The sequence below is a fragment of the Scomber japonicus genome, chromosome 7 (genome assembly GCF_027409825.1).
Source record: "Scomber japonicus isolate fScoJap1 chromosome 7, fScoJap1.pri, whole genome shotgun sequence".
Lineage (NCBI taxonomy): Eukaryota > Metazoa > Chordata > Actinopteri > Scombriformes > Scombridae > Scomber > Scomber japonicus.
In genome coordinates, this window is record NC_070584.1 from 9,064,471 (window position 1) to 9,088,835 (window position 24,365).

The window sequence follows — 24,365 nt, forward strand, 5'->3', positions numbered from 1 at the left end:
GATGTTATAAATGATGCGTTGAAGTGCAGTGAGGATAGCCTATTTCACTTATTATCTTAAATCGCGCGTCATTACGCAGAGTTTTTATCTCTTGGACGTTTTTGTGGTGTCAGGTTTTTTTTTCTCTCATCCAAGTCTTTTCTGTTCGTGACAGGCAGAATTTCCTTATTCCCACACATGCGTTGATTTATTACCCACTACATATTTCAAGAAAAAGTCCCCGTGTGGGAGACACACACACTGTCATGTACTGAATGCTCGCATCTGTATATCAAGGAGACTCCAGCAGGGGTGGAAATGACTATTAAAAAATGTCATCTGTTAAATGTCATCGTGTGTGAATATGCAAACAGAAAGGTGTTGTCCTTTAAATCAGATGTTTAGATTTTGTTCAGCTGTATCACTGTTCCACAAATGAAAACTGAACATTGTGTCCACACAGTCTGAGTTAGTCATATCAAGTGGATATCTGACACATTTACAGTCTTTTTAGCATCAAATTCCCTCTTTGTGTTGAGCTGTGGTGGAAGTATAGTAACAAAAAGAGGGCCTTTGCACTTAAAAGACTACTGTTGAATGATATCTGCTTGATTTTACTCATTTGAAGTTCAGATACAATTTTAAATATTTTTTTTACACAGAAGGAGGACTGAATTTTGTCCATCATCACTTACATTGGTAGTACATTTATAAAGGGATCTGCTAATGGCTAGTATAAACAGGAGGAATGATTAGAGCAAGAAACACCTGTTTTAATGATCACTTGGGCTCCAGACTGTTTGTTGTTGTTTGATAAGAAAAAATGTGAATCTGTCCTGTAACTAGACACCTGTCCTCAAAAGAATTTCAGATGCAGCTTAAACCAGACACACATGGATGTCAGGAGGGAGAACCCAAATAATGCTGCCCACTTCGAGCTTCTCAGCTTCAGCACCATATAGGTGAGCTTCACGACAAGTATACTGTTAGAAAATGCAGCACAGTACACAAACCAACGTCCTTTTTACTGTTTGGTAGTGCGGGTGTAGTTGTGATTATTAATAATTGAATTTGTTTCTTGCTCACAGTCACGTCAGCCAGCTGAGCAGGTACCTGAGCAACCACCAAAATACACCTGAAGAAGACGATGAAACCATGAGCACAGAAGAGAGAGAAGCCGCTGTCATCCAGAAGCCGGACTCCACATCTCACCCCAATGGACAACACCCCCTTCCTGAGCATGCCACGCTTGCTGATAACTCCCTGCTCAGTAGAGAGAGGCTCAACCTAGAGCAGGAACACAAGCACAACCACACTGTTCCCATGCCCAGTGCTAGCTACTGCACATACGCGCCTCCTCGCTGCTTGCCGGCTGGGTATAGCCAGCCGACTCCCTTCCCCAGCCAGGTTGAAGGCCCCTGGCCCCCCCCGAGTAGCAACTGGTCAGACTATACCAACAGCCTGCCGTCATATCTGAGCCAGAAAGATTACTCCAGCTGTGCTGGAGACAGCAACACCTCCAGGTACAAGTTCCTGTCTCTCCCCGGCAGACACAGCACCAGTATGACCAGCCTGGAGCAGCCGATGTCTTTGCGCTCCAACCCCCCGTCGGCCGACTTTGGTCACCACACTCTGTCTCCGTACTCGTGCCCGCCACCTGGTGCGGCTTGCTGCGCGCAGTGCCCTCCGGAGGCCTTCAACAGGGGGCCTGTGGCCAACAAACACGTCTGGCCTCAGTATCACCCAGCTTATGGCCCATACTGTAAGTGTGCTGCACTGTTTATCCACCCTGACTCAGCCACATTATGTATCTCATTCAGAACAGTAAACATAGTGTGAGCTGTGCTACTCCCCATCATATCACACTATGTGAAGATTTATTCTCTAATATCTCTTATCTGCTTCAGATCCAGGTGACTGCAGACTTCCTGGAGCTGGATACACACAGATGTGAGTTTTTTGTTTAAATTATAATCCTGCCTGTTACTACTTGTTTGAATAACACAGCTCACAAGTCGAATATCTGACAATCTTTAACTCTGTGCAGTGGCCACAATGCTCCAGCCCCAGAGAAACCTTACAGCACACCGCTGTCACTGGAGCAGAGTAAGTGTTGACACCCAGATCTGCAGATAAGGGCATTATTTACTTAGATGCTGCACACTCCTTTCAATGTATCTACTGATCTTGAATACAGGGAGGGTCTTTGTCACCTATGAAGCCGACAACGACGGGCATGTCAAGGAGATCATCAACTTTGTTGCTCTGCTGCGACACAACGGCTTTGATACTCATGTACGTACACATTTTTTTGTTCTAAATGAAGGTTTTGGCTTATTGGGTGTAGTTTGAGTTTTGTTTTTCAGGTAAACTTCCTGACTGATGTTTTTATTGGTTTCAGATTGATATTTTTGAGCAGCAGTTCAGGAGCATAAGCAAGATAGACTTCATGGAGCGGTACCTCAGCGAGGTAAAAACAATCTATTTCATTAATTCAATTCTTAATTCTATAATAATAATTCTTCATGTTGTTCTTAATACAAGTGTCAAAGGCTTTAAATAGAATATTTCAGCTGTGAAAGTTATTGTGACATCTCGAGGTAATCAGAATGTCAGGGTTCATTTTCTCTCTGCAAGGCTGAACATGTTTAAATAGCACAAGAATGAAAATAGCTCACTGACATTTTAAGGTATCTTCAAGTGCCCATCATCATTAAAATATTATTATTATGCTGTCCTAACACCCAGAGAGAGTATCTGATCATCATCATCATCAGTCCCAAGTACTACGAGACGGTGACGGCCTCCCCTGTTGGCCTGGAGAACGACGAGAGGACCTTCAACACCGTCTACATACATAAACAGGTTCACAGCCCCTCCTGAGTCCAGAATAAACACAAATATTCACTTTGATATTTATAGACTGTAATTATATACTATTGTTTCTTGTTTGTCTTTCAGCTCCAGAATGAATTCATCCAGAATGGAAGCAAGAATTTCAGGTTTATTCCCATTTTATTCCCCGGAGCTAAAAAGGTTGGTACTGTATTATATGTCTCACTTTATTTCTGCAGTTCTCCTCACTGTGACACTCACGTGTACAATAGCATAAAGACGTTCATCTGTGATGTAACTGAACCCTGAAACTTTTCTTCTCTTTTTAAAAAAAAAAATCAGTGTCACGTCCCAAACTGGCTTCAAAACACACATGTTTATGGATGGCCGCGCGATCGGGACGACATTCTGAGGCGGCTGATGAGGGTGGAGAAATATAATCCACCTCCCATTGGGGAACTGCCAACCATTGTTTCCATCCCCATATAAAAACCCTGAAGATTCAGACTGGAACTGAAACCTGAAACTTTCTCTCTGGAGAATGACATTGTCGAGGAGGACAGGGACACACGTGGAGCGGAGTGTATTTTATTTTACTCTGGTGTTAAATGTGATCGTGTAGAGATTGTACTTTTTTTTGTGATATTAAGGTGACTCATGTGAACTTCCTGGGATACGTTGCATAATTGTAGGTCGCTCCTTTTAGATTCCACACAGAGACTGAAGAATAGTCCGATTATTACAGTTTATTTGCAGTGGGGAGCAGCAGGGCTGTCATTATGAGATATGGACAGATATTTCCCACCAGTACACACCTCCTCATTGTTGCCATGTTGTCTCACTTATTACAGTGTGTGTCTAATGCAAACAGATGTACGAACTGGATGGAGTCACTGGTATGATTTTGAAGAGTGAGCAAGACAGGCACTGCATTAAAACACGTAGTTGACTTTGTTTGTATGTCTTGGTGCACGGTAGCTTTTGTTTAAACAGTGAGGCTGTAGACTTGTCATTGCTTCGTTATCAGTGTGTGCAGATTTTTTTTTCAGCTAAGCAGCATCCAGAATCATGCATCGTCTTCAATCCACTCATATTACATAATAGTCAGAACTAAATTATTTTTTAGAAAAATGTGCAAAAAGGTGGTTTCAGTGGGTAGCCAGGTGCTGGCTTACTGGATGGTTGTTCTTAAAGGGGCCACATTGTTGTTTCTGCACATTTTCAGCTCATTTACTACGAATAAGAAACCAATAGTTGTGGCTGTGGGTTTAACCTAAATCAAGGTTATAGTCTCTACAGTTAGATTTTCATTGTGTACAGAAAAATAAAAACCCACTGAATCAGTATTAAAAAAAAAAAAAAAGGTTAAAGCAAGCAAAAACTGATACTGTGATCATTTAATTATTTGGTTATAGAAGTCGATGTTACAGATATTTCAAGTGTATTTTGACACGAACCATTTTAGGGGAATGAATTGTAAACCTAAAAAACAATGTATAAAATAATTGAATTGAATGGTGTGTTTGCAGGTGATAATGTTTCGGCCTTACACTAAAATCTCTGTCTAGGGAACCATAAATCAGTACTCGGGAAGCTGGTCCCAAACCTGAGAGTTAACACAGACAAGCAGAGACCTGAGACTAGTTTGCCTGCAGCGTTCTGAGGGCAACTTTTAAATAGCAAGCTGCATTTTTCTGTTTTGGGAATGAGCCATGAGAAATGTGAAGGTTTAGGTGTGCGTTGCTATTAAGATCCATCAACACACTGCAGGTAGAACGACATTGATTGCGCCTCTCCCCGGTTTCTCGCGGCTTATGTTGAAAGACCTAAACAGGATGTCGAATTCAAGATAATAGCTGACACAGCTGCCTGCCTACTGTGCGGTAGGGCTTCTCAAGAATCGGCAAGTTCAGACTTAAATGGGTCATCACCACCGTTTGTGGTCACAGAGAAATCACGTGTAACATTGTGACACACTTCCAGAAAATGTGTGTGTGCAGAACATGATGTGTTGCTCATCCCAGTGGAGGTTAATCATTAAATAAACAGCCGCTCTTAAAATCTGCACCTCAAACACAACTGATGAAAAACCCGAGCGTCGAGCCGTGGTTTAATGGTTTTATCTTCACAAGAGGTAACACTGCAGATGTTCATACAGACATCATAAAAAAATCTGAATACAGTGTTTCATATATTCATCCATATATTGAAAAGTACATGAAATAATATTAATTTTAATAACATAACAACAAAAGGACAATGACATCTGTAATAAAAGTGGATTACAAAGTGACATTTTATGTAAATAACTCTTAAGAATTAGGTAACAGAAACAAAATGAGATAGTTCCATTTTACTGTATGTAAAAACACTGAAGTGCTATTTGTTCAAAGCTACAAAATACACTTAAAAAGCAGGAAGCGTTTTTTTTTTTTTAATTTCCTTCAAGGAAAAGTACTATAAAATAAGTTACAGTACAGTGAATTTGTCCAAACCGACTTTTGTTCCCGTCTTCCAGCCTTTTGTAAGCACAAACAACAGAAGTAACTCATACAGGAGTAAAGAGATACTGTTTCCTTATGAAAGGTGTCGTCCCCCAAAAAAGGAAATGAACAGCCGTGCTGTTGTCAGTAACTGTGTCTAGTGTGTTCATTTTTATAAGTATAGCCGCACAAATGTGAAAATGTGAAACCTTCTAATCTTTCAACATAATCTGCGTGTCGCCCTGCCCGTGTCCTCGGTAGAAAGAACTTTGTACTTCATGAGTTCAGAACAATTTTTTTTTTGACAAATACTTCATGTTAAGTCACATAATACAGAGGCAAGCTCTCATACATCATCAGCTGGCAAAGGAGGTATGTTGAACCTTGGTCTTGTGAAAAAAGCCATCTTCTCTCTGCAGACAAAGAACACAATTAAATGTTTTTTACACGCATCCTGTCGTGTGGTTGTCAAATGAAAGCTACACAAAAAAAGGTCAGTGAGTTTATACAGATCACCTGCTGCGGACCGGGATCATTTCATCACTACAACACTCTTAAAAGAATTTAAAGATCGCACACTTTTTTTTTATCACGTTAATCTTTTGGTATGAGCCTGGTGTATATAAGACATGAAAATATTTTAAATTGGGTTGCTCTGCCCCTGAAAAAAGACCAGTTTTTATGACTCATCTCAACTCAGCAGTCGATTTGGGACCAAGTAACTGACACTAAAACACTTTTTCAAACGTGACTCCCACGTTTGAAAAAAGTGGAGGTCTTATTATCTTTGAGCACTAGATATTTAAGGCTGTATGGGTTGTTTGTAGCCTCAAAGTGTAACTTCGCAGCAGGTGAGGTCGGAAACGTGCTCGGTTGCACCTGTGACCACAACCAGCAGTGATGTCACGAAGCTCTGTTGAATCACTGCAGCGAGATGAGAAACTGGCAGTTTCTGATGATTTTGACAGCCAGGGAAAAAAGTCTGAAACATTTTATAAATCAGGACTGTGTTCTATACAGACGACAGTAAAAAAAAAAACAAGCTTGATCATTAGCTTCTATTAGCTGGTAGAGTAGTATCATAAATACTTTTCTCTTCCTGGAAAAACCCTAGTGGTCATTGTGAGTCATGGTCAGTGCAGTATCAGAGTAAAAAGTGTGTTTGGATGCTGGATTTGTTAGCAGGGACTCTCCTGACCTAACAAAGCATCTAAAGCAGCATATAATTCAACCTTAAGTTAATGTAACTTGTATCTGGGGGAGGGGCATAATACCAACCTGAATGTCTGCACAGGCAGGGGCTCCTTATGGCTCTGCCCCCTCATCTGCAGAACCTCTTTAGAAGCCTTCCTCAGCCTCCTCTCTGCTGCCTCCTCCTGCCGCTGCTCCTGCTTGCTTTGGCTGGCCTGCGGAACAATAACAAAAAAAAAAAAAAAAGTCACCTCTGGACATGGATGAATCTCACTTGGGTTGTGAAGCAGCTGTTGTGCTGTGCTTTCAGCCTCACCTGTCTCTGGGCTTCTCTGAGCAGGCAGCGGAAGCGCTCGTCCCTCAGAGCCCAGTGGGGGAGCTCGGTGGCCTCCTTGGCTTGCGGCTCCTCCAGTCGTAGCTTCAGCTCCCTCAGGGCGTTCAGCTCCTCCATCAGCTGCCTCTGACGCGTCCTGCAGGCCTGGAGATCCAGCTCCAGGTCCAGGGAGGTGCGTGTCGGCTGCTCGGCCAGGGAGGAGCGGTACGACTGCTGCTCACACACACACACACACACACATAAACACACCCTCAGATGCTGGATACTAAACACTCTCACATGTAACCTGCAGGAATACTAAACACACTGTACCTGCTTATATCGCAGCGTTCTCCTTTCCAATGTGTTTCTGACAAAAGGTGATTTCTTTGGTAAAGTTGAGCTGTCACTGTCACTGCGATACAACTGAAAGGTAAAAATAAGCCATTGTATGTAGAGAAGGGAAAAAAAGGTAACATGGTAAATATTTTTCTTTTGATATGTTTGCATAAACTCACCCTGCAGACATATTGACTACGAGCTCCAGGAGAGAAAGTCTGAGAGCGAACGATGGTGCTGCCGCGCATGAAAGGTGAGGCGTGACCCCAGCGACCCCCCCTCTCCTTGGGTCGGACTCGCACCGGCTCTGGGAACAGACCCTCTGTCATGGTGGCCTTCTCCACCTGCAACAACCCATCGACAACACTTTATTGCACCTGTGCCACAGATTCTTAAACTGACTGGTTACACAGTACCAACGCTAAAGACTTCACCTTTACTGTAGAGAGTTTACTAGTCGTCTGATCACAGCGCCCTCCAGTGGTGATGCAGATGCCTTCCGCACACAGTCCCTCTGAGCAGGGAGCATTGAACGCTGTGCTGTTGCTGCAGCCGCTGTCTACAGACTCTGCCTGCCAGCTCCTAAAAAACAAAACAAAAAAACACCTTGTCACATATTCTGCAGACAAAAACAAACAAGTGAATGTTGTATTTTTTTTGTGTGCCAGTGTGATGGATTAAAATGAAAAAACAATGCTGGCACCTTTCAGATGCCACCTCCCCCGGCTCGTCCTTCTTCTGCAGCCTCTGCAGCTCCAGCTCTGCATCCTGCTCCTCCAGGTGGGTGGTGGTGGCGGTGGTGCGTGACAGCAGGTTACATACAGTGTCCTGTAACGTCACAGAGCGAAACTGCTGATTGATGGCTCATTCACCTCGTGAGACACATTCTTGTCAGTTACTCACTTTTACAAGCTTCTGCAGACTGTAGGCAAACAGCTACATAACAACAGTAAAAACAGGAATTCCTGTTAAAGGCGCAGTGCAATTTACTGTTGCATTTAGCGCAGCGAGTGAGTTATTGGTAACACCTCAGGTTTGTAAATGTTTTTTGGTGGATGCACTAGAAAACTCTTCTCTTTCTGATTTAGACCGATAATATACCATAACTCTCTCATGATCAGGTTGTGCAAAAGCCAGAGCACAGATCTTTTTCCATTCTTATCTGAGCAGTCACTACAGGATTTATTCTACCTCTGTAGACCATTAAAAAAAACTTAAAGTGGGGGCGAATCTCATCTTAATCTGTCCGATAGTTGCTAAAACAGGGTCACATATAGACATATCTCTACTTCCCATTTTCCCAATCCCCTCCATACATCTCCTTGAAGCTGATACCAGAGATCACTTTGTCTGCTGTCATGCTGTTCCTCCACTCTGCTGCTATTTACAGAACAAATATATGTACGTATTGTTTACCATGGCTCTGGGCCTTTGCTCTTCTTCCATCCCGTCGTGCTGTCTGCGGTGGACGAGGCTCTTCTGTTCAGGCCTTTGCAACTCCGTCCCGCTGTACATCTGGACTCGCAGCCAGTGGTAAACCATCTCTGCACTTCCCTCGCAGTCTGCCAGACTCACCTGGGCTGTACCCTGCAGGTCCACACACACACAGACAACGTCATTATTTTAATTTAGATAACAGCAGCTGCTTCAGGGCTGGCTAGAGTCGAGCCTTTTTCGGACCCACCAGTAGTTCCTCCTGAGCCTGAGGTCCCAGCGAGCAGACGGACAGCTGCAGAGCGCACACCGCCAGGGCGTTTGCGGGGACAGGAATGCGGAAGCCTTCGTTGAAACTCATGTGGGACTGCGGCTCCAATGCCGTACAACAGTAAAACGCGCAGGCCCTGCCGGCGTCCAGTGGAATCAGGTGCACCTTCACATACCTGCAACGATGTGATTTGTGACTGGTCATAACAAAGTTTAGTTTTCCTCATTTGGGCACAAAATAGAAGAAGTTCAAATTCAAAAGATCCACAAATAGAGCGCCCTGGTAGCCAAGTGGTTACAGCTCATGCCTTATATATCCTCAATATGCTTGCTCTGAATCTGGCAAGGGACCTTTGTTGCATGTCATACCCGCTTCTCTCTCTCCCTTTGTTTCCTGTCGGACTGTCTGCCACTAACTTACTGAATAAAAGCAAAAACACCCCCACCCCACCCCAAAAAAGGATCCACAATCATCAGAGCTGAATGCACTCACACTTTGTAGCCGTCTCTCACGATGGACCTATTCAGATTCTTGAGCTGCAGCAGATGTAGTCGCAGAGACTGAGAACTGGACTCCCACCTGCAGAGAGAGAGAGAGAGAGAGAGAGAGAGAGAGAGAATACAGAGTCAGATACTAACAGTGAGTGAGCGTGCCATCCACACACAGTCTGCACTAACAGTTTACTCACAGCAGCCCCAGTTGGATCTGGGTGGGTTCGCTCCCAGGCGTCAGCTCTTTCATGTACGATGTCTCCTCGGACTCCTCTGCCCTAAGGGAGGAACGACACGACAGAGAGATAAACAAACTGTTTCACACTTGTACTGGACACAAACATTCATCTGCTAACACGTGAATGTAGTCCAGTTACTACACAGTTACTTTTTCCCCTTATAATCGATTTCTGTGTAAGTGAGATATTAAGATCTTATTTTAAGATATAAAATGTTAAGATTGAAAAATTAAAACAGTTTTCACACTCAGCATTAAATCTCATTGAGACATAAATGCCACATTTCACAGCTGTGATGAAGCTGTAATTCTGCTTTTCCTTGTTGTGGTTGAGGTTTTGCAGTTTCCTCCTCTGTCACTAGGAGGCGCAGCTGTTTATGTTCTGCTGTGTTTATGTTTTAACATCAGGGGTGGACCTCCTCTCACCTCCTGCCCCAGGCTTCGAAAACACCGCTGTCTGTGGCCAAAGCGTCCTCAGAAACACCTGCAGACACTCTCCTGGCCCTCCTGCCGCTCCTGTTGGCACTGTTCCCCCTCAGAGTAACACCTGCAGAGAGGAACACATTCAATCCAGTTAACACGGAGCACAAATCATCACAGGTACCGCTGATTCTTTTGGCACGGGGATCAGATCTCGGTCTCTTGCCTGTGGAGGTGAAAGCCCCCTGAGCCCCGCTGTCTCTGAGACTCTTGCTGTCCAGTTGATGTGCGGCGGCGGAGCTGACCGCGTCCTCGCCGCTCAACATGGCGCTGTGTGACAGCGACTGTGACTGCGCGCGAAGCCCCTCTAGCAGGCCGCGGCCCGCCTGCTCCATGTACTCCTCTGTCATCTGGGTGAGAGGGCAGTCCTGAGGGGCGGAGAGGTAGGGGGTGTCCATGGGGGAGCTGGGCGGTGACAGCGAGGAGAGCGATGAGCGGGAGGACAGGGAGGCCAGGGACTGAGGGGTGTCGTGGGAACGTTTGGTTTTGCTCTGGGTCAGGGGGTCGGGAGTGAACATGGAGCAGTCTCTGGACATGGTCTCTGGGGGCAGCAGGTAGCGTAGGTGGGGGTCGAGCGGCTCCCCGGCCCCCTCGAGACGCTCGTACTGGGGGAGACCGTAGATGTCGCTGAAACTTATGGAGCTGAGGGAGCCTCGGCTAGACGCCAGGGACCCCCGGCTGGAGGCTAGAGAGCCGCGGCTGCTGCTGGATGAGACCGTCAGAGAGCTGGCTGACAAACTGAAAAGAAGACAGGAGGAGGAGAAGGGATGAGACGTGTAAGAAAAGAGATGCAACGAAGAACCACTGACGGCTTGAAGAATGAGTGTGTGCCGCACCTCTTCAGCTGGGAGTGAAGGTAGGTGGTGATGCGTGTCGCCTCTTCCAGCTGTCTCAGCAGAACGTTCCTCTTCTCCTGCTGCAGGATCCTGGTGTGAATAACACATAGATGCACAAGTTAAATGAAGTGAAATAAGCACACAGTTTTTCCTTTTCTCTCTTTTTCTCAACGCTGCAGTGTGTGTGGTTTATCCAGAAAACCAAAACAATCATAGATCTATCTGTCCTGCTTGTATCTTGACTCCATTGTAGCCAGCGAGTCCATAACAGCGCAGTGTGTTATCTTACAGGAGAAACTGAGCCATGAGGGCACCCGTATTTCCCCTGCGATTTCAACAGCAGAACTCCTAAACTGACAGATTACCTGATAGTGAACACATACTGAGAAATCTAAGAGCTACTTCTTCTTGACCTGCTTACTTTAACACACATATGCTATGTCCCAGTTGCAAAATACATGCTACCTGTTTATAGTATGTATTACATCTGCAAAACAGGAAATGATACAGTGGTTTTACACACTGCCAATACCTATAGGGCAAACTTGAAAAGCATTTCCAGTACTTGCACTTACATTGTTTTGAGTGTACTTTATGATGTCACTCTTTCAATATGAACACACCAACATACTCATAACCTGCTTAGTATTGGTGTCAATTTGGGACACAGCTCACTATTACTAAGTCAGTTCAGCATAGGGGAAGCATGTTTTAATGTTTATTTATACAACACAAAAATAACCTGTGTGTCTACTGGAGTCATCAATCAACCACATCTGTGTGTCTGTCAGTGTACTAACCTGCAGTTTGCAATGTGCCCTGAAATGTCTTGATGATACCTGACAAGGTGATCTTGGCATTTTCCTGGGTGTAAATGGAATTTATGAACCTGGTTCATAAATCAGAGATGTGTTGCTAGGTGTTTTAAGTTTAATTAATAAAGCAGCGTTTCATTTAAAAAGGTATGTGATTACTTGCCAGGTGTTACTCACTGCCAAGTTTAAATTAGCCAAATTATCTATGAAAAGCTGGGAGGATATGCCTGGAGAGAGGAATGAGGTGTGTGTGTGTGTGTGTGTGATGCTTTCATCTCACTAGTCTGCTTGTTGTCAAGTATCAGGTGCATGCATCTCATTCTTTAAAGCGTGGCCTTTACAAAGGCCTGATAGTAACAGTAAAAACATGTTAAAACAAGTATAGATGACATTCAAGAAGCTCAAGAAGAGTTCAAGTGCCCAAATTCAACCTTTTACACTCAAGACCGTCGCTAGTACTCACCTCTGATTGGCTCCTTGGCTCTGGGATTGGTGGGCTCTCTGCACCTCCTCCTCTAGCCTGGAGCGCTCCTCCTCCAGCTGCAGCAGCGTCTCTGGAGAGTGCTGCTGCTTGCTGACCAGGATGATCTCCTGCAGGAGGGCCTCCTTCTCGCGCAGCAGCTGCAAGAAGTCCCGGTCGCGGTCCGCTTCGGCTCGCCCCGACCAGCTCTCACTGTCCAGCTGTGCTAGCTGGTGCTGGATACTTTGCACCCTGGCAGAATGGGAGGGAGGGGACATCAGTTTTGCACAGGAACGTTTGGATAACTTTCATTTTCTCATTACACCTGACACTGGGTCAACTATGGATACAGCTGACAAATTTATAGTCAGAGGCAGGCGAGTACATGCTGTGACTACTGAGCTGCAAACATATATTTACACAAACTTTTCTGGAGCCAAATGTGCCTCTGAAGTATCAAGAGTACAGATTTACTACGGCATGGAAAAAAATCCCAAAAATCATCCCCCTCTTTACTCATACTCCCTTCACCCAGATCACACACATACAATCACACACTTCTGTCAGACTGTCATCCATGGGCCAAATACAGTCATCAGCCACTTAGGAGCACTTGTACAACTTAATTCAATCCAATACAATAGCTCTGCTTTAAATTCTCTTAAGTTTATATATTTTCATTGTTTGTTGACATTGTCAAAAAGGTGATAATTCTACTTTATGTTTATTACTGAGGACATACTAAGTACTGGTGGCGTACTGAGGTTGGTACTTGGTATCAATCTATTCAACTACAGGAAAGAAAGAAAAACTAGTTCCTAAAATTTGGAATTATTCCTTTATAATTACATGCTTTTCTAATAAATATATGCTTTTTAGATAAATGCGTAAATAACTTTGGTTAATGTTGCTTCATTTTGACCAATGGACAGCCACTAAGTAGTTTTTATTGACTTAAAGTGAAGTAACTTCCCAGATGGCTGCTGTGTAATATTTATATGACGAGAGGTTACTGAGTTAATGTTACCTGCAGTATTAAATACAGCATCTCTGCACAAGTGTTTATAGCAATATGGCAAGAATCAGCTTTGCATAACACCGCGTACTGGAGCCAAGCAGACGCTTCACGCTGCGACTATAATGACAGCATTGAGCCGAGTCATTTCTACCTGAGCTACCATGATGCATCAGCCTGCAAGCACTCTTACAGGTGTGTACCTCCGAGACGTTATTCAGACCGACTTAAAAAAAAAAGAAGGGGGATCTGCAGGGAGCTCGAGTGCTCGAGTGCTCGGCTCGGATGAAATAACTGTGTTTATGTGTGCTGGATTTCAGACAGAGTGACTCAGTGACAGAGCATGCAAGTTTCCACAGGTCTTCCTTCTCTCTCTCTCTCTCCCTCCCTCCCTCCCTGATGTCATGGTTGGCATTGCTGCTGCTGGGTCACCACAGCAACATGAATCTTATTTTAAAAAAAGGCTGAGAGGAGCCAGAGTAATAACACGGTGACTCTTGCTCTTGCTGCTTGATGACTCTCTCATCACACATCTACCGCCTCACAGCTGGAGCGTCAACCAGGAGGTGTACCAATTATTAGATAACACTTCACTATGACACGCCTGATTGCACTGAATTCATAAAACTAAACACCAGCCTTCATTTTAATGTCGATTTTGCCAGTGGATGATTTAGCCTGGGCCATATTGTGAGCTGGGAGATATATATCTATATATATAAGCAAACTCCATCCAGTGTGTACATTAAACCACCTTGCGGAGGAGCGGGGTGTGCACTGAGGACAGGCGTTGGGCAGCGCTCTCTCTGGCCGTGCACACAAAGGCAGCACACAGTCAGCAGCAGCGTGGCCAGGGAAGAATGTGACCACCCAGCTCATTCCACTGGCCAGACATCGCTCAGCAGCCGCGGCCACCAGGCGCAAATACTATTCATAACACATCCTCCCACTGGAAAAGGCCCGAGGAACGAGAGAGGGGGCCCGTCGGGCTCAGTGAGTCAGTGTGAGCATGCCGGCGTGTCATAGTACTACGACAGATCAGCAACAAACATACTTACTTTTTCTTGGCTTCCTCATACTGCCAGTTGAGTTTCACTTTGTCCACCAAGTGCGAGGAATCCTGGGAACCATACTTTGAGAGGGGTGGGGTGGGGTGGGGGGGGGGCACAAGATAAAACATTAACAAGGCAGCTTTAAACTTTCACACAACAAAAGACAGGGATTGCAGTGACAGATAGGATCAGGCTGCGACTCTTAATGAGGGAGTATAGGCAGCTGTGGAGTGATCATCAGCTGATCTAGTCATGATTCAGAGCTGCTGATCAGTCTTGCAGGGGTGAGACACAAGGGAGGAACGGCAACCGTCTCCTACCTCTCCCATGATGTCGGTCTGACAGCCGGTGTCACAGTACTGCTGCAGACTGCACGAGTCGCCCGCCGTTCCAGTGCTGTTCGCCACCTCGTTGGCCGAGTCGCCGATAGACAAGCCGCTTTGGAAGTTCACTGTGAGCTTCGCCAGGCTCTGCGAGACGGAGCGTGCGCGACAAATAGAAAAATAAATAACAAATTGTCAGTGTGACATTTTTTGTAATGGAAAAAATAATTGCTAAATACATTTCCAGCATTAGTTTCCTGTTGTGTGTTTTTAATCAATTCAACATGTAAAAGTGTGTCATCTGCCTCCAGCATGTGCTCGTAAGTAGATTCTGACATTGCCAGGAAATGCCTCTGTAAATCTGACATTCAGAGTGAATCACTATATTGTTACCACTCAATTGTTCATTATTTATTACTCCTTTACTTTTTTTTTTTTTTGCTTTGCTGGCAAAATCAGAGACGTGGTCGGTGAGTCAGATGTCTGGAAATGTGCTTTTTAAGACAATGAAGACACAACAGGACAGTGGAGGTTATCAGACACTAGAGGTCAGCATAGAATACTCCAACGATGACTATATCGGGAGGAAAATGCTGCAGAAAGTAAAGGAAATGGGTTAAAAAAAAAGAAAAAAAAGAATCAGACACCTGGATGAGGTCCTGCCTCTCCTTCTCGCCTGTGCTGATGGCCTTCTTGATGCTACGCAGCTCACTGAAGATGGCTTGAGCCTCGTCCAGCTTGTAGTTTGTCTGACTGCTGGACATCTTCCTGTCAATCCTGTGAGAGAAAATACACATATTAACACTTTAGATTTCCCAAATGAGGTTAAAAAAAAGGTATCCTTGCATACAGGAAAAGAACTCCTGTTGTCTCTAAAAGGCAATAATAAAAAGATATAAATTAGATGTTACATGTAAAATATCAGCATATAAAGGTGCATTATTAGTTATATTTTTATCCTTGTATCATAGAAAATGCCAGATTTGCAGATTTTCTCTTATAGTAAATGTGATGTGGTATTTCCATCTAATTAGGAAAAGACAACAGGCTGACAGGCAGGCAGGGGGGACGGTATTTTAAATATTTGTAGACCACCAAGTCTGTAAAGTGTTAGTTTCTGTGATAATAAAGTGTCAGGAGGAGTATTTTGGGGGGGTGGGGGGGAGTTGGAAAGGAGTTGAATGGTGTTTTAATGAAGCTCCTCAAGTTGTAAATATTTTTTTTAAAAGTGGTTTTTCTTTTGTGTTGAAGAAAAATAGGGATAAGAGAGGGATGGCGGAGAGCAGATGCTGCATTATTATTATTATTATCGTTAATTCTGGGAGGGGGAAAAACCAAATGAAAGCTAAAATGTGTCTGCTGAGCATCATTACGCTATATACACATTCACCCGATTATAGTTTGTACAAGAATCCAGCCCGCCCTTTCTACACAGGTCTCAAATTAAGAATGACATCTCTCATTCACTTACTAGTTACTGGGTGGTGCTTTATGTGGGATAACAGGTCAGTGGAAAATAAGTCACACGCACAAACGCGCACACACACACACACACACACACACACACACACACACACACACACACACACAAATGAGACGAACATCTGAAGTATTTTTGTGTGGGAGGCGATATCAGTGAGCCACTGTTTTGTTTTTTTTAGACTGTGGTCAGTTATGAAATACTGACACTGCATGTGACAGGCCGGTGTAAATGCTCATCTGTGCTTGTGTCAACATGCTGAGATATTGTTTCAGGTTTCGAGGGGGGCTGGGGTGGGGTGGGGGTGGGGGGGTCAAACCCAACTGAAGACCCTCAGTATTGAGTACCGGCTCCTTGAAAGAAACCCAAAGTGTGATTTAAAGTGTCTATTGATTGTGAAACCAATTGCCAATCTGCTCTCCCTCTTTGAAATAAACTGGTTCTTGAGTGGGAGTTGGGGGTGGGGGGTGGGGGGGTTTGTTGGGTTGGGAGATGGAGGAGTGTGTGGCATGGTGCCTCCTTTTCCCCCCTCCTCCTCCTCCTCCATCACTGGGCCTGCTGGCACGTGGCCCCTGCTCTCACCACAGCCCGCTTCCTTCACTCTCCTTCAACAGCAGGTACTGTTCATCCACCGACCCTGCCTCTTCCTCCCAAAACAAGCCCTGCTTTGTTCCCCCCCACCCCATTGGCAGGGCCTGAGAGTTTATATACTCGGCAAAAAAAAGCCCAAAAAAAAAAAGGCGATACCCACCCCTCGGTGCCTGCCTGTATTTCACCCCCCACCCTGTGTACTCTACAAGAATGCATGGCTAATATTTTCTTAACAAGTAATATGTTTTATGTGCGTTAGCTGCTTGGATGTGGGTTGGTGCTTCAGTAAAAGCATGAGCTGTGTCTGAAAATCGGAGAAATTTGTCAAGATAAGGCGGAATTACAGATGAGTAGAAAAGATACTCGTTCGCCAAACTGTCCGAAAAGAGATAAACTCCTGACTCCAACTCCTGGATTCTTTTCGTTGAATTGTGATGATTAAGGACGGGCTGGAAGAGGGGAGGAGGAGGAGGGTTTTTTTCGGGGGGGGGGGTCGTACGTCAGAAACTGTTTGTTTGCGTTATCTGATGTGACGAGGCTAGAGAACAATTAGCTATATTGCTGACAACAGCTGAGATTGAAAAAACAACAGCCGTAGGGTCCCTCCTGGCCTCAACCCTACTGGGTAAAAACCAACCCAGGAGAAACAATAGGACACACACACACACACACACACACACACACACACACACAAACAAACAAAGGCAAAAACACAAGCACGTACATACATTCGTGCATGTGCGCATGTGTGTGAAAAACTCAAGAGGAGGATGCTTCCATGTTTTCTGCAAGCTGTGTATTCTCCTGGCTATTCTGGGAATCACTCGAGTTGTATATTATCTAAGAGATAAGGGACTCTTTGCCAGGACTCAGGAAGTGCAGAGGAATTTGCTGCCAGATATCTCTGTGTTTTTGAAACTGCTCTCGAGCCCACACCTCCCCACCCGCACCCCCTCCTCCTCCTCCTCTTCCCCCTCCCCTCCTCTCTCCGCGCAGCAACTTCCTCTCCAGGCTGAGCCTTGGCTCCCTGCACTCCACTGGTGCATCCTCTTCCTGAGGTGGAGTCCCCTTTTCCATCAAAAAACTCCCTCCATTTGCCTTTTCTCAAACGCTCTCTTTTTTTTTCCCCTCTCTGAGAGGTGGAGCTTCTATTTCTAACATCGAAGTTTGGAAGCGCTCTGAAATGTTTCCCGGCACAAAAAAGACACTGTGTGTGTGTGTATGTGTCTGAAAAAGCAACACAAACTAAAGGAAAGATGGGAGACTGCCTCTAAAATACAAGCTGAGGAAGAGTATCTCCTCAATATTTGAAGAAAATCCTCACAGCTTACATTTGAGTCAAAAATCTTTTTGTTCCAGACATCAAAATCACTTTTTAAAAGGGATATCTTTAAATGTCAAAGCTTAACTGACCTATGTAGAACAGGTTGGATGAACACAAGGAGATGTGTAAGGAGAAAGAGAAGAAGAAACAGACAGAGTTGAAGATAAAGGACGAACACTGAGGGGGAGAGAGACAGAGAGAGTAAAACAGGGGAAAAGGCCTTTGGGTGGGGAGCAGCGGGGGCTGACTGTTAAAGGAAAGAGAAGGGTGGTCATGGGAGGAAGGGTGGGCCTGGGATACAACGGCAGAGGAACACTCACTCCTGCAGGGTCTCCACTCCCATTTCCTTATACTGCAGCTCCTGCTTCACCTGGGCCAGCTCCTGCTTCAGTCTGGAGAGCTGCGGACACAAGGCCGAGGCACCAGGTTACCATGGCGTACAATGGGCTTCTCTCACCACCACCACCCACCAAATCTGCTTAGTCATCACTATTCGCATACAGGAATGCTCGGCAGTGTTTATACAGGGACGCACGCGCGTGCACACATTGACATGCGTGTGTACGTGCGCGTGTGTCCGACCACGGCAGAGCTCTCACTGAGGCTTTTCTCTCCTGGAAAAAAAGATGTGTTTGAATCTGAACTGTTACTCATGCAGAATCACTTATTATGACCTTGAGGGCTTTTTAAGAGTATCAGATCCATTTAAAAGAGGCAATCACTCAATTTTATTAACAATGACATGATCATATCATGTTAATGTCTGACTTCTCCTCCGGTGTTAAAAGTGCTGGATTTCACTCCCTGTGCAGGAAGACTGATATGAGACGTGTTTGATGATAATAATGTTGCACAACAGATTAATTAAGTTAAGGTGGGATATGATATTTCTTGGACCAATCCAGAGGTATAAAAACATATCTCACCTTAAGTAAATATTGATCTCAGACTGTTATGATAGCTTGCAGAGCTGTGATGAACATTACATTGAGGGAGCCAGTTTGTTGTGTGTATTCAGGCCTCTCAAAAACAATATCAAATGTTTCCTGAACACTCAACATGTAGAGAACTAAATAAATGGTATTAAATGTAAACAGCTGGAGCTCACATCTGTCACTTTTGGACAGTCAATTACAGATGAGCAACAGCATCTGATAAATCACTTGACAGAGATATACAGTGACTTAATCTGAAGAGGAGGTAATGGATGGTCCCTCATGTTTCTATGTAATACACATCACAGTGACAGAGGGACAGTGTATGAATGTGTGTTTTGTAGGATCTTTACTGTTGGTGATGGTGATGTGATTCTGTTGAGTCTTGTGAAGACACATTTATATATTAAAAAAAGCAATAAAATGAGTTACTAAGCTCTTTGTTTTACATGTGTGAAGAATTTTTGGTTGACGTAATACACTCAGCTCAATGTGCTGAACATTAAGTGGATTATCTTTGGTAAAACGGTGATAGGCTGCATTTGTATAGCGCCTTTCTAGTCGTCCGACCACTCAAAGCGCTTTATATTACATCCATTCACACACATAGTACACACCGATGGCCTTTGAGAGCAATTTCGGGCTCAGTGTTTTAAAAGTACTGTAATTCATTTTGCTGAACGTTTGCAAATTACATTTCAAAGTGATTTGTATCACTATCAGAAAAGGTTATGTTAATGTTAATGGTGTGATACTAACATAAGCCTTATTGCTCAGCCCTAAATTTAATCACTACGCTGACGTTTTTGGGAGGAAAAAATGAATTACAAATTTGGAAACACAACTGTCCATAAATCACTTAAGTATATTTAACAATTGGTCATCGTAAGATTAAAAAAAAAACTAAAAAAAAAAAGACATTAGAAGTGAGATTTGTGTTGTAACATTACTCTGGAGTGTGACTCGTCTTTCAGTGTAACACTCGACTCTGAAATGTCTCTGATCCAGGAAACACCCTCACCCACATGACTGAGCGCACAGAAATGTCTAACTTGGCCATGTGAGTCAGTGACCTAGCCTCTGCCTGACCCTTTGATGATGATCTCATCCTCATCCTCTCGAGGCCCCAGGGCCAGAGCCACGGTATCCTGTAGGGGCCACACCCCGGCCCCCCCTTTTTTTCTTCTTCTGCCCAGAAGGGCCCCTTTGCTGCAGCCCATTGTTCTCCTTCGATAATGACTTACCCGCTCTCGTCTACAAGCTATTTCCACTTTGATTTGGTCAGGGTCGTATTTCGCGTTCGAGGACGAGCCGGAGATTGCTGTGAACACAAGAAAAGGGGAGCAAAGGGAAGGGAGGGGGGGGTCAGTTAGTTGATAGTGATGATTTTGAGGTGAACTTGTAACAGAAAAAGATGAAAGGAGGGGAGGGGGGTCCGGTGTCATTGCCCTGCTTTGTGTGTTTGTGTGACAGCTGGCTGAGGTCGGACGGTAAACTGGGTGGAGGTGGTTCAATTAAAAAAAAGGGCGGGTGGGGTGAATCAGGAACAAGGATAAGGGGAGATTTCCTATAGATCTGCAACCCCAACCCAGGTCTTGAATGGACATCAACAATATAGCATGTTCAAGCCAGATAATGAGGTCAGCTAAGGTCAGCTTCCCTTTTTTTTTTTTTTTTTTTTTTTTTTTTTAAATGGATGCTTCCAGTTTTCACACCCTCTCTGAAACACTGTGACTTATTCTCTATCGGGAGGAGGGGGGAGGAGCTGGGGGCTTGTTAGCGGCTCTTACTGCTGGTGATGGAGCGGTTGTCCTCAGAGAGCTCGTGGAAGAGCAACATTTCCTGCTGAGCCAGCTCCAGACGCTGCTGCTTGATCAGGTACATCTCCTTCTTGGCTTTGAGGGCCTCCTGGGCCACCACCAGGTACTCCTTCAGCATGCGCTCCTGCTCCTGCCGCCATTGCGTCCGCGGGTTCTCGATCTGGGTGGTCTCTGAGAACAGAAGATACAACCAAAAGTGACTAATGAGCAAATGATGCGGAAAAGAAGTGAGATTATTTTTGTCATTTATACAGTTTGGAGGTAAAAAGGGGGGAATTGGATGTACTCACTGTTGATGTGGTCGATGTAGTAAACTCCCACTTGCTGGTCATAAACTTCCTCCCACCCGAGAGGCAGCTCATCTCCAACACAGTCGGCAAACGTCAGCGGTTTGGTGATCCTGAAAGAAATGTCAAATCCATTCAATCACAGCTAAAGTAGTAACTACATGTGACTTCAGGAACACTTTCTCCTACAGGGACTCAAAGACTACTTTCTTTTTTCAATTTAGGAGTGCCCATTTTTCATTGAATGTAATTACTCTTACAGTCATCTAGTTTGCGGCTTCCTACATGATGTCATTCTCCCCACGGGCCGCTCTGCATCATTACCATGTTTACAAAAGCAAACATTGACTCTAAAGAATACCGTGTCCCTGTGCACGCTGACCCTCAGCAGCAAAACTCCACCTTGTACCAGTCCAACCCTCTCTATATACTTGTAGCGCTGCATCGTACAACCTTATTACAGAGAGGAGATTATTACAGATCTGCCCCATCAAGACTATTTAGTCACAACACTTAAAAGTACACAGGCTCATTCATATGACCGATTCAAATGTTCTACGCTGATCATTCCTTACTCACTGATTTCATATTATAAAATGGGGAAATGCTCTAATGTGAATAAAATAAATTATATCATGTGACATGTTGATTAGAGCCAGACTGATATATTGGTCAACCAATATTATTGGCCAATATTGTCCTATCACAGGTATATCGGTATCAATGTTTATATCATCCCATGTGCGCCGATTTAAAAAAAAAAAAAGAAGATATACAGGCAGTCTATGTCTCAGCCTCTATTACATATCTTTATAACAAGTGTGTTTATGTACATATTCTGTACATATAAGATTATAGGCTGATGTATCAATATTGGAATTTTTTTATTCCCTAATATTGGTATCGGCCCCAAAAATCCAGTATTGGTCAGGCCCTGATATAGATTCCTTCATATCCCAAATACACCTTATAAAAAGCCAAAAGCTTGATCTGTCCAAGATAAGCACACTGAACAACTAATCCCAAACTTTCCAGCTATCACACTGAACGTTCAGAAAGAGAATGATGACTGGATCTGGATAGAAATTAAGAGAATAGACACAGCAGATCTCCTTCTGGCGTCAAACTCTTCTCTCTATTCTGATGATTGTCAGATTTACAAGCTGGAGTATTTTACAAGGATATAAAAAGGTGTTCAGTTTAGAGCTCCTCAGGGGAAGATGGAGACCGAAGTGTTGATAGGTTTGACAGTGTTTAAACTAAATAACAAACATAACATGCTGTGAATTAATACATTTGCTCTGCTAGAAAAAGCCTTAATGAGACCTACATATGGGGACTTGCTCCTCACTATGCATGGACACAATGACCTAATAGCCTTTAAAGCATTACAACCACTGGCTGCAAGGGTTAGGCTGTAAATGAATGTAAAGTCTAATATAAACATATAAAACATAAAAAAAAAATAAACAAAATAACACTTTTTCCATTTACTGTTTGCTGTCATTTCATAGGATAAAAATACACGAGAAATGTGTTAACTATAAAAGAGAGCATAAAAAGAAATAATAATGATTATCGTGTGTGTGTGTGTGTGTGTGTGTGTGTGTGTGTGTGTGTGTGTTCCCCAAACAGCAGCAGCAGCAGCAGCAGCAGCAGGCTATAACAGCAACAGGGTAAAGCTAATGACATCAGGCTGATGCATAACCGACTCCTCTAATCTACACATATCAGTGAGCTGTGAACCAGCGGGTCTGATGACAGCAGCGCACACACACACACAGTAACTGTCTGATTACCATCAATCAGAGCAGACAAAAAAAAGAAGGGGGGCGAGGGGGGGGGTCCAGCGACCAGTGACCCCCTTCCACCACAGTATGCTCACAATGCAGACAGGGCAAGAGGCCTGATCCTGCAGAGGTATGCATACAATGAGGGGACGGCCCAGAGAGAGTAGCTGAGGCATTCTGCAACGCATTCCTCAGGAGACAGCACACACACACACACACACACACATGCACACACAAACACACACACAGCCACTCAGGATGAACTCGCTCCTCTATGATCTGACTTTGCAAAGAAATCGTTTACAGGCCAAAGGTTGTTAAATCAAATTAGAGACAAACACAGAGGTCGTCCCCTGCCAACAACATCTAAAAAGATAATAGCTGTACTCTCAAAGTGTTCTATGCTCATGATTCATAGTTTATAACCTTACTGGCACATGTATTTCTATTTGGGTGTAGCGAAAGGAATCCTAGCAGTAGTGAATCACACGCGCCTGTCAAAATCCTTCAACAATGCCTTAAATTCAATGGGCTCTCTTCGCATTTCACACATTTTTTGGGAGAGCCTGCGGCGAGCACAGCTGATGTGCGGCTTCGCATGCAAGAGCCAGATGATGAGATTTGTTCGTCATCTTCTTGCTTTAATGTTATAATGACAAAATTCTCAGATGTTATGGTTCATAAGTGAAAGATGAGGCGACTCTTACAGGAAGTATGTCACAGAGTTAAACCTCAAACCTCACATCTCATTTTTCCAATTGGCTGCGTAAATGTTTGATTTTATTATGATGGACGTGAATATGAATGTATGACTGTTGTGTGTTGCGTTTTCTCAAATGTATGGATTCAATGTTTGGTTTTTAAAATGTCAGAAAATACACAAATATTTGCTGACACTGAACTTTTTCAAATGCTCCGTTATGTTCAATGAACTGTTAAAAAACACATAGATATTCACTTTACAATGATTTAAGATGAGCCAGAAAAAATGAAAGGCAAGTAACTAAATATAAAAGTTGCTGATTTTCCTTTGGTCAATCAACTAATCCTCTGGTTCCTAACCTCCACTCACCACCCCTTGAAGGTTACATATTTCTAAGAGCTGTGAGAGTGATTTCTGCCTCCTCAGATTGTTGAATCTGAATCATTTCCAGGCCTAAAGAGGTGAAACTATTCAGTAGTTCACCAGAAAAAAAAAAAAAAAAAAAAAAAAAGCTCTTCAAAAAGAAAGCAGAACCAGCTTTTTGTTCTCTCGACCCCCTTAGGTTCATCTCGTGACGGCCTTTGAAGGGTCACAACCCCAGACTGAAAAACCACCAACTAATCGATTAATTTACGGCTGTTCCTGAATGCAACATTCCTCTTCTCCTTCGTGTCCCTACTGGATAGAAACACATAGGTGAGTGACTGCCACAGCAAAGTCCCACATATTCCCAAAAATGTACCTGTTGGGACATGCACCCGTATTTGTTAAATAACTGCAAAGATCTGATACACTCAGTCGGCGGCGCGGTGACAGCCGGTTAAACGTGAGCCAAGTGTGTACAGCCAAACACAAGACAGGAGAAGGCAAACACCAGCGC

The 24,365-nt window shown here is 44.0% G+C and overlaps 2 protein-coding genes across 2 annotated transcripts in view; one reads left to right on the plus strand and one right to left on the minus strand.

The window, feature by feature from the left end:
• The first annotated feature begins 1,134 nt into the window (after nucleotides 1-1,134).
• Nucleotides 1,135-4,548, plus strand: traf3ip2l (TRAF3 interacting protein 2-like). The gene is made up of 8 exons (XM_053322341.1): nucleotides 1,135-1,741; nucleotides 1,887-1,929; nucleotides 2,027-2,085; nucleotides 2,177-2,274; nucleotides 2,381-2,449; nucleotides 2,728-2,844; nucleotides 2,941-3,015; nucleotides 3,157-4,548. The coding sequence occupies exons 1-8, from the start codon at nucleotides 1,135-1,137 to the stop codon at nucleotides 3,301-3,303; spliced, it is 1,215 nt and encodes a 404-aa protein (XP_053178316.1). The 3' UTR covers nucleotides 3,304-4,548.
• Nucleotides 4,549-5,032: 484 nt separating this feature from the next.
• wwc3 (WWC family member 3) overlaps nucleotides 5,033-24,365 on the minus strand; it is a 29,357-nt gene continuing 10,024 nt past the window's right edge. Inside the window, exons 2-23 of the mRNA XM_053322576.1 lie at nucleotides 20,996-21,105; nucleotides 20,676-20,876; nucleotides 20,130-20,206; nucleotides 18,271-18,350; nucleotides 15,203-15,332; nucleotides 14,553-14,702; nucleotides 14,239-14,312; nucleotides 12,169-12,417; nucleotides 10,891-10,980; nucleotides 10,221-10,792; nucleotides 10,001-10,121; nucleotides 9,534-9,614; nucleotides 9,338-9,424; nucleotides 8,825-9,020; nucleotides 8,557-8,727; nucleotides 7,844-7,968; nucleotides 7,575-7,722; nucleotides 7,320-7,484; nucleotides 7,135-7,227; nucleotides 6,805-7,035; nucleotides 6,576-6,703; nucleotides 5,033-5,710 (exon numbers count right to left, since the gene is read on the minus strand). Coding sequence (XP_053178551.1) covers nucleotides 5,644-5,710; nucleotides 6,576-6,703; nucleotides 6,805-7,035; nucleotides 7,135-7,227; nucleotides 7,320-7,484; nucleotides 7,575-7,722; nucleotides 7,844-7,968; nucleotides 8,557-8,727; nucleotides 8,825-9,020; nucleotides 9,338-9,424; nucleotides 9,534-9,614; nucleotides 10,001-10,121; nucleotides 10,221-10,792; nucleotides 10,891-10,980; nucleotides 12,169-12,417; nucleotides 14,239-14,312; nucleotides 14,553-14,702; nucleotides 15,203-15,332; nucleotides 18,271-18,350; nucleotides 20,130-20,206; nucleotides 20,676-20,876; nucleotides 20,996-21,105 — 3,346 coding nt within the window. The 3' untranslated portion in view covers nucleotides 5,033-5,643. The remainder of the gene's footprint in view (nucleotides 5,711-6,575; nucleotides 6,704-6,804; nucleotides 7,036-7,134; nucleotides 7,228-7,319; nucleotides 7,485-7,574; nucleotides 7,723-7,843; nucleotides 7,969-8,556; nucleotides 8,728-8,824; nucleotides 9,021-9,337; nucleotides 9,425-9,533; nucleotides 9,615-10,000; nucleotides 10,122-10,220; nucleotides 10,793-10,890; nucleotides 10,981-12,168; nucleotides 12,418-14,238; nucleotides 14,313-14,552; nucleotides 14,703-15,202; nucleotides 15,333-18,270; nucleotides 18,351-20,129; nucleotides 20,207-20,675; nucleotides 20,877-20,995; nucleotides 21,106-24,365) is intronic.

What these genes read in the sequence shown, in the direction of transcription:
- traf3ip2l (XM_053322341.1), top strand. Translation starts at nt 1,135, where the DNA reads ATGAGCACAGAAGAGAGAGAAGCCGCTGTCATCCAGAAGCCGGACTCC. An exon ending in GGAGCTGGATACACACAGAT is followed by an intron (nt 1,930 to 2,026) that starts GTGAGTTTTTTG and finishes AACTCTGTGCAG; the next exon opens with TGGCCACAATGCTCCAGCCC. An exon ending in TATTCCCCGGAGCTAAAAAG is followed by an intron (nt 3,016 to 3,156) that starts GTTGGTACTGTA and finishes AAAAAAAATCAG; the next exon opens with TGTCACGTCCCAAACTGGCT.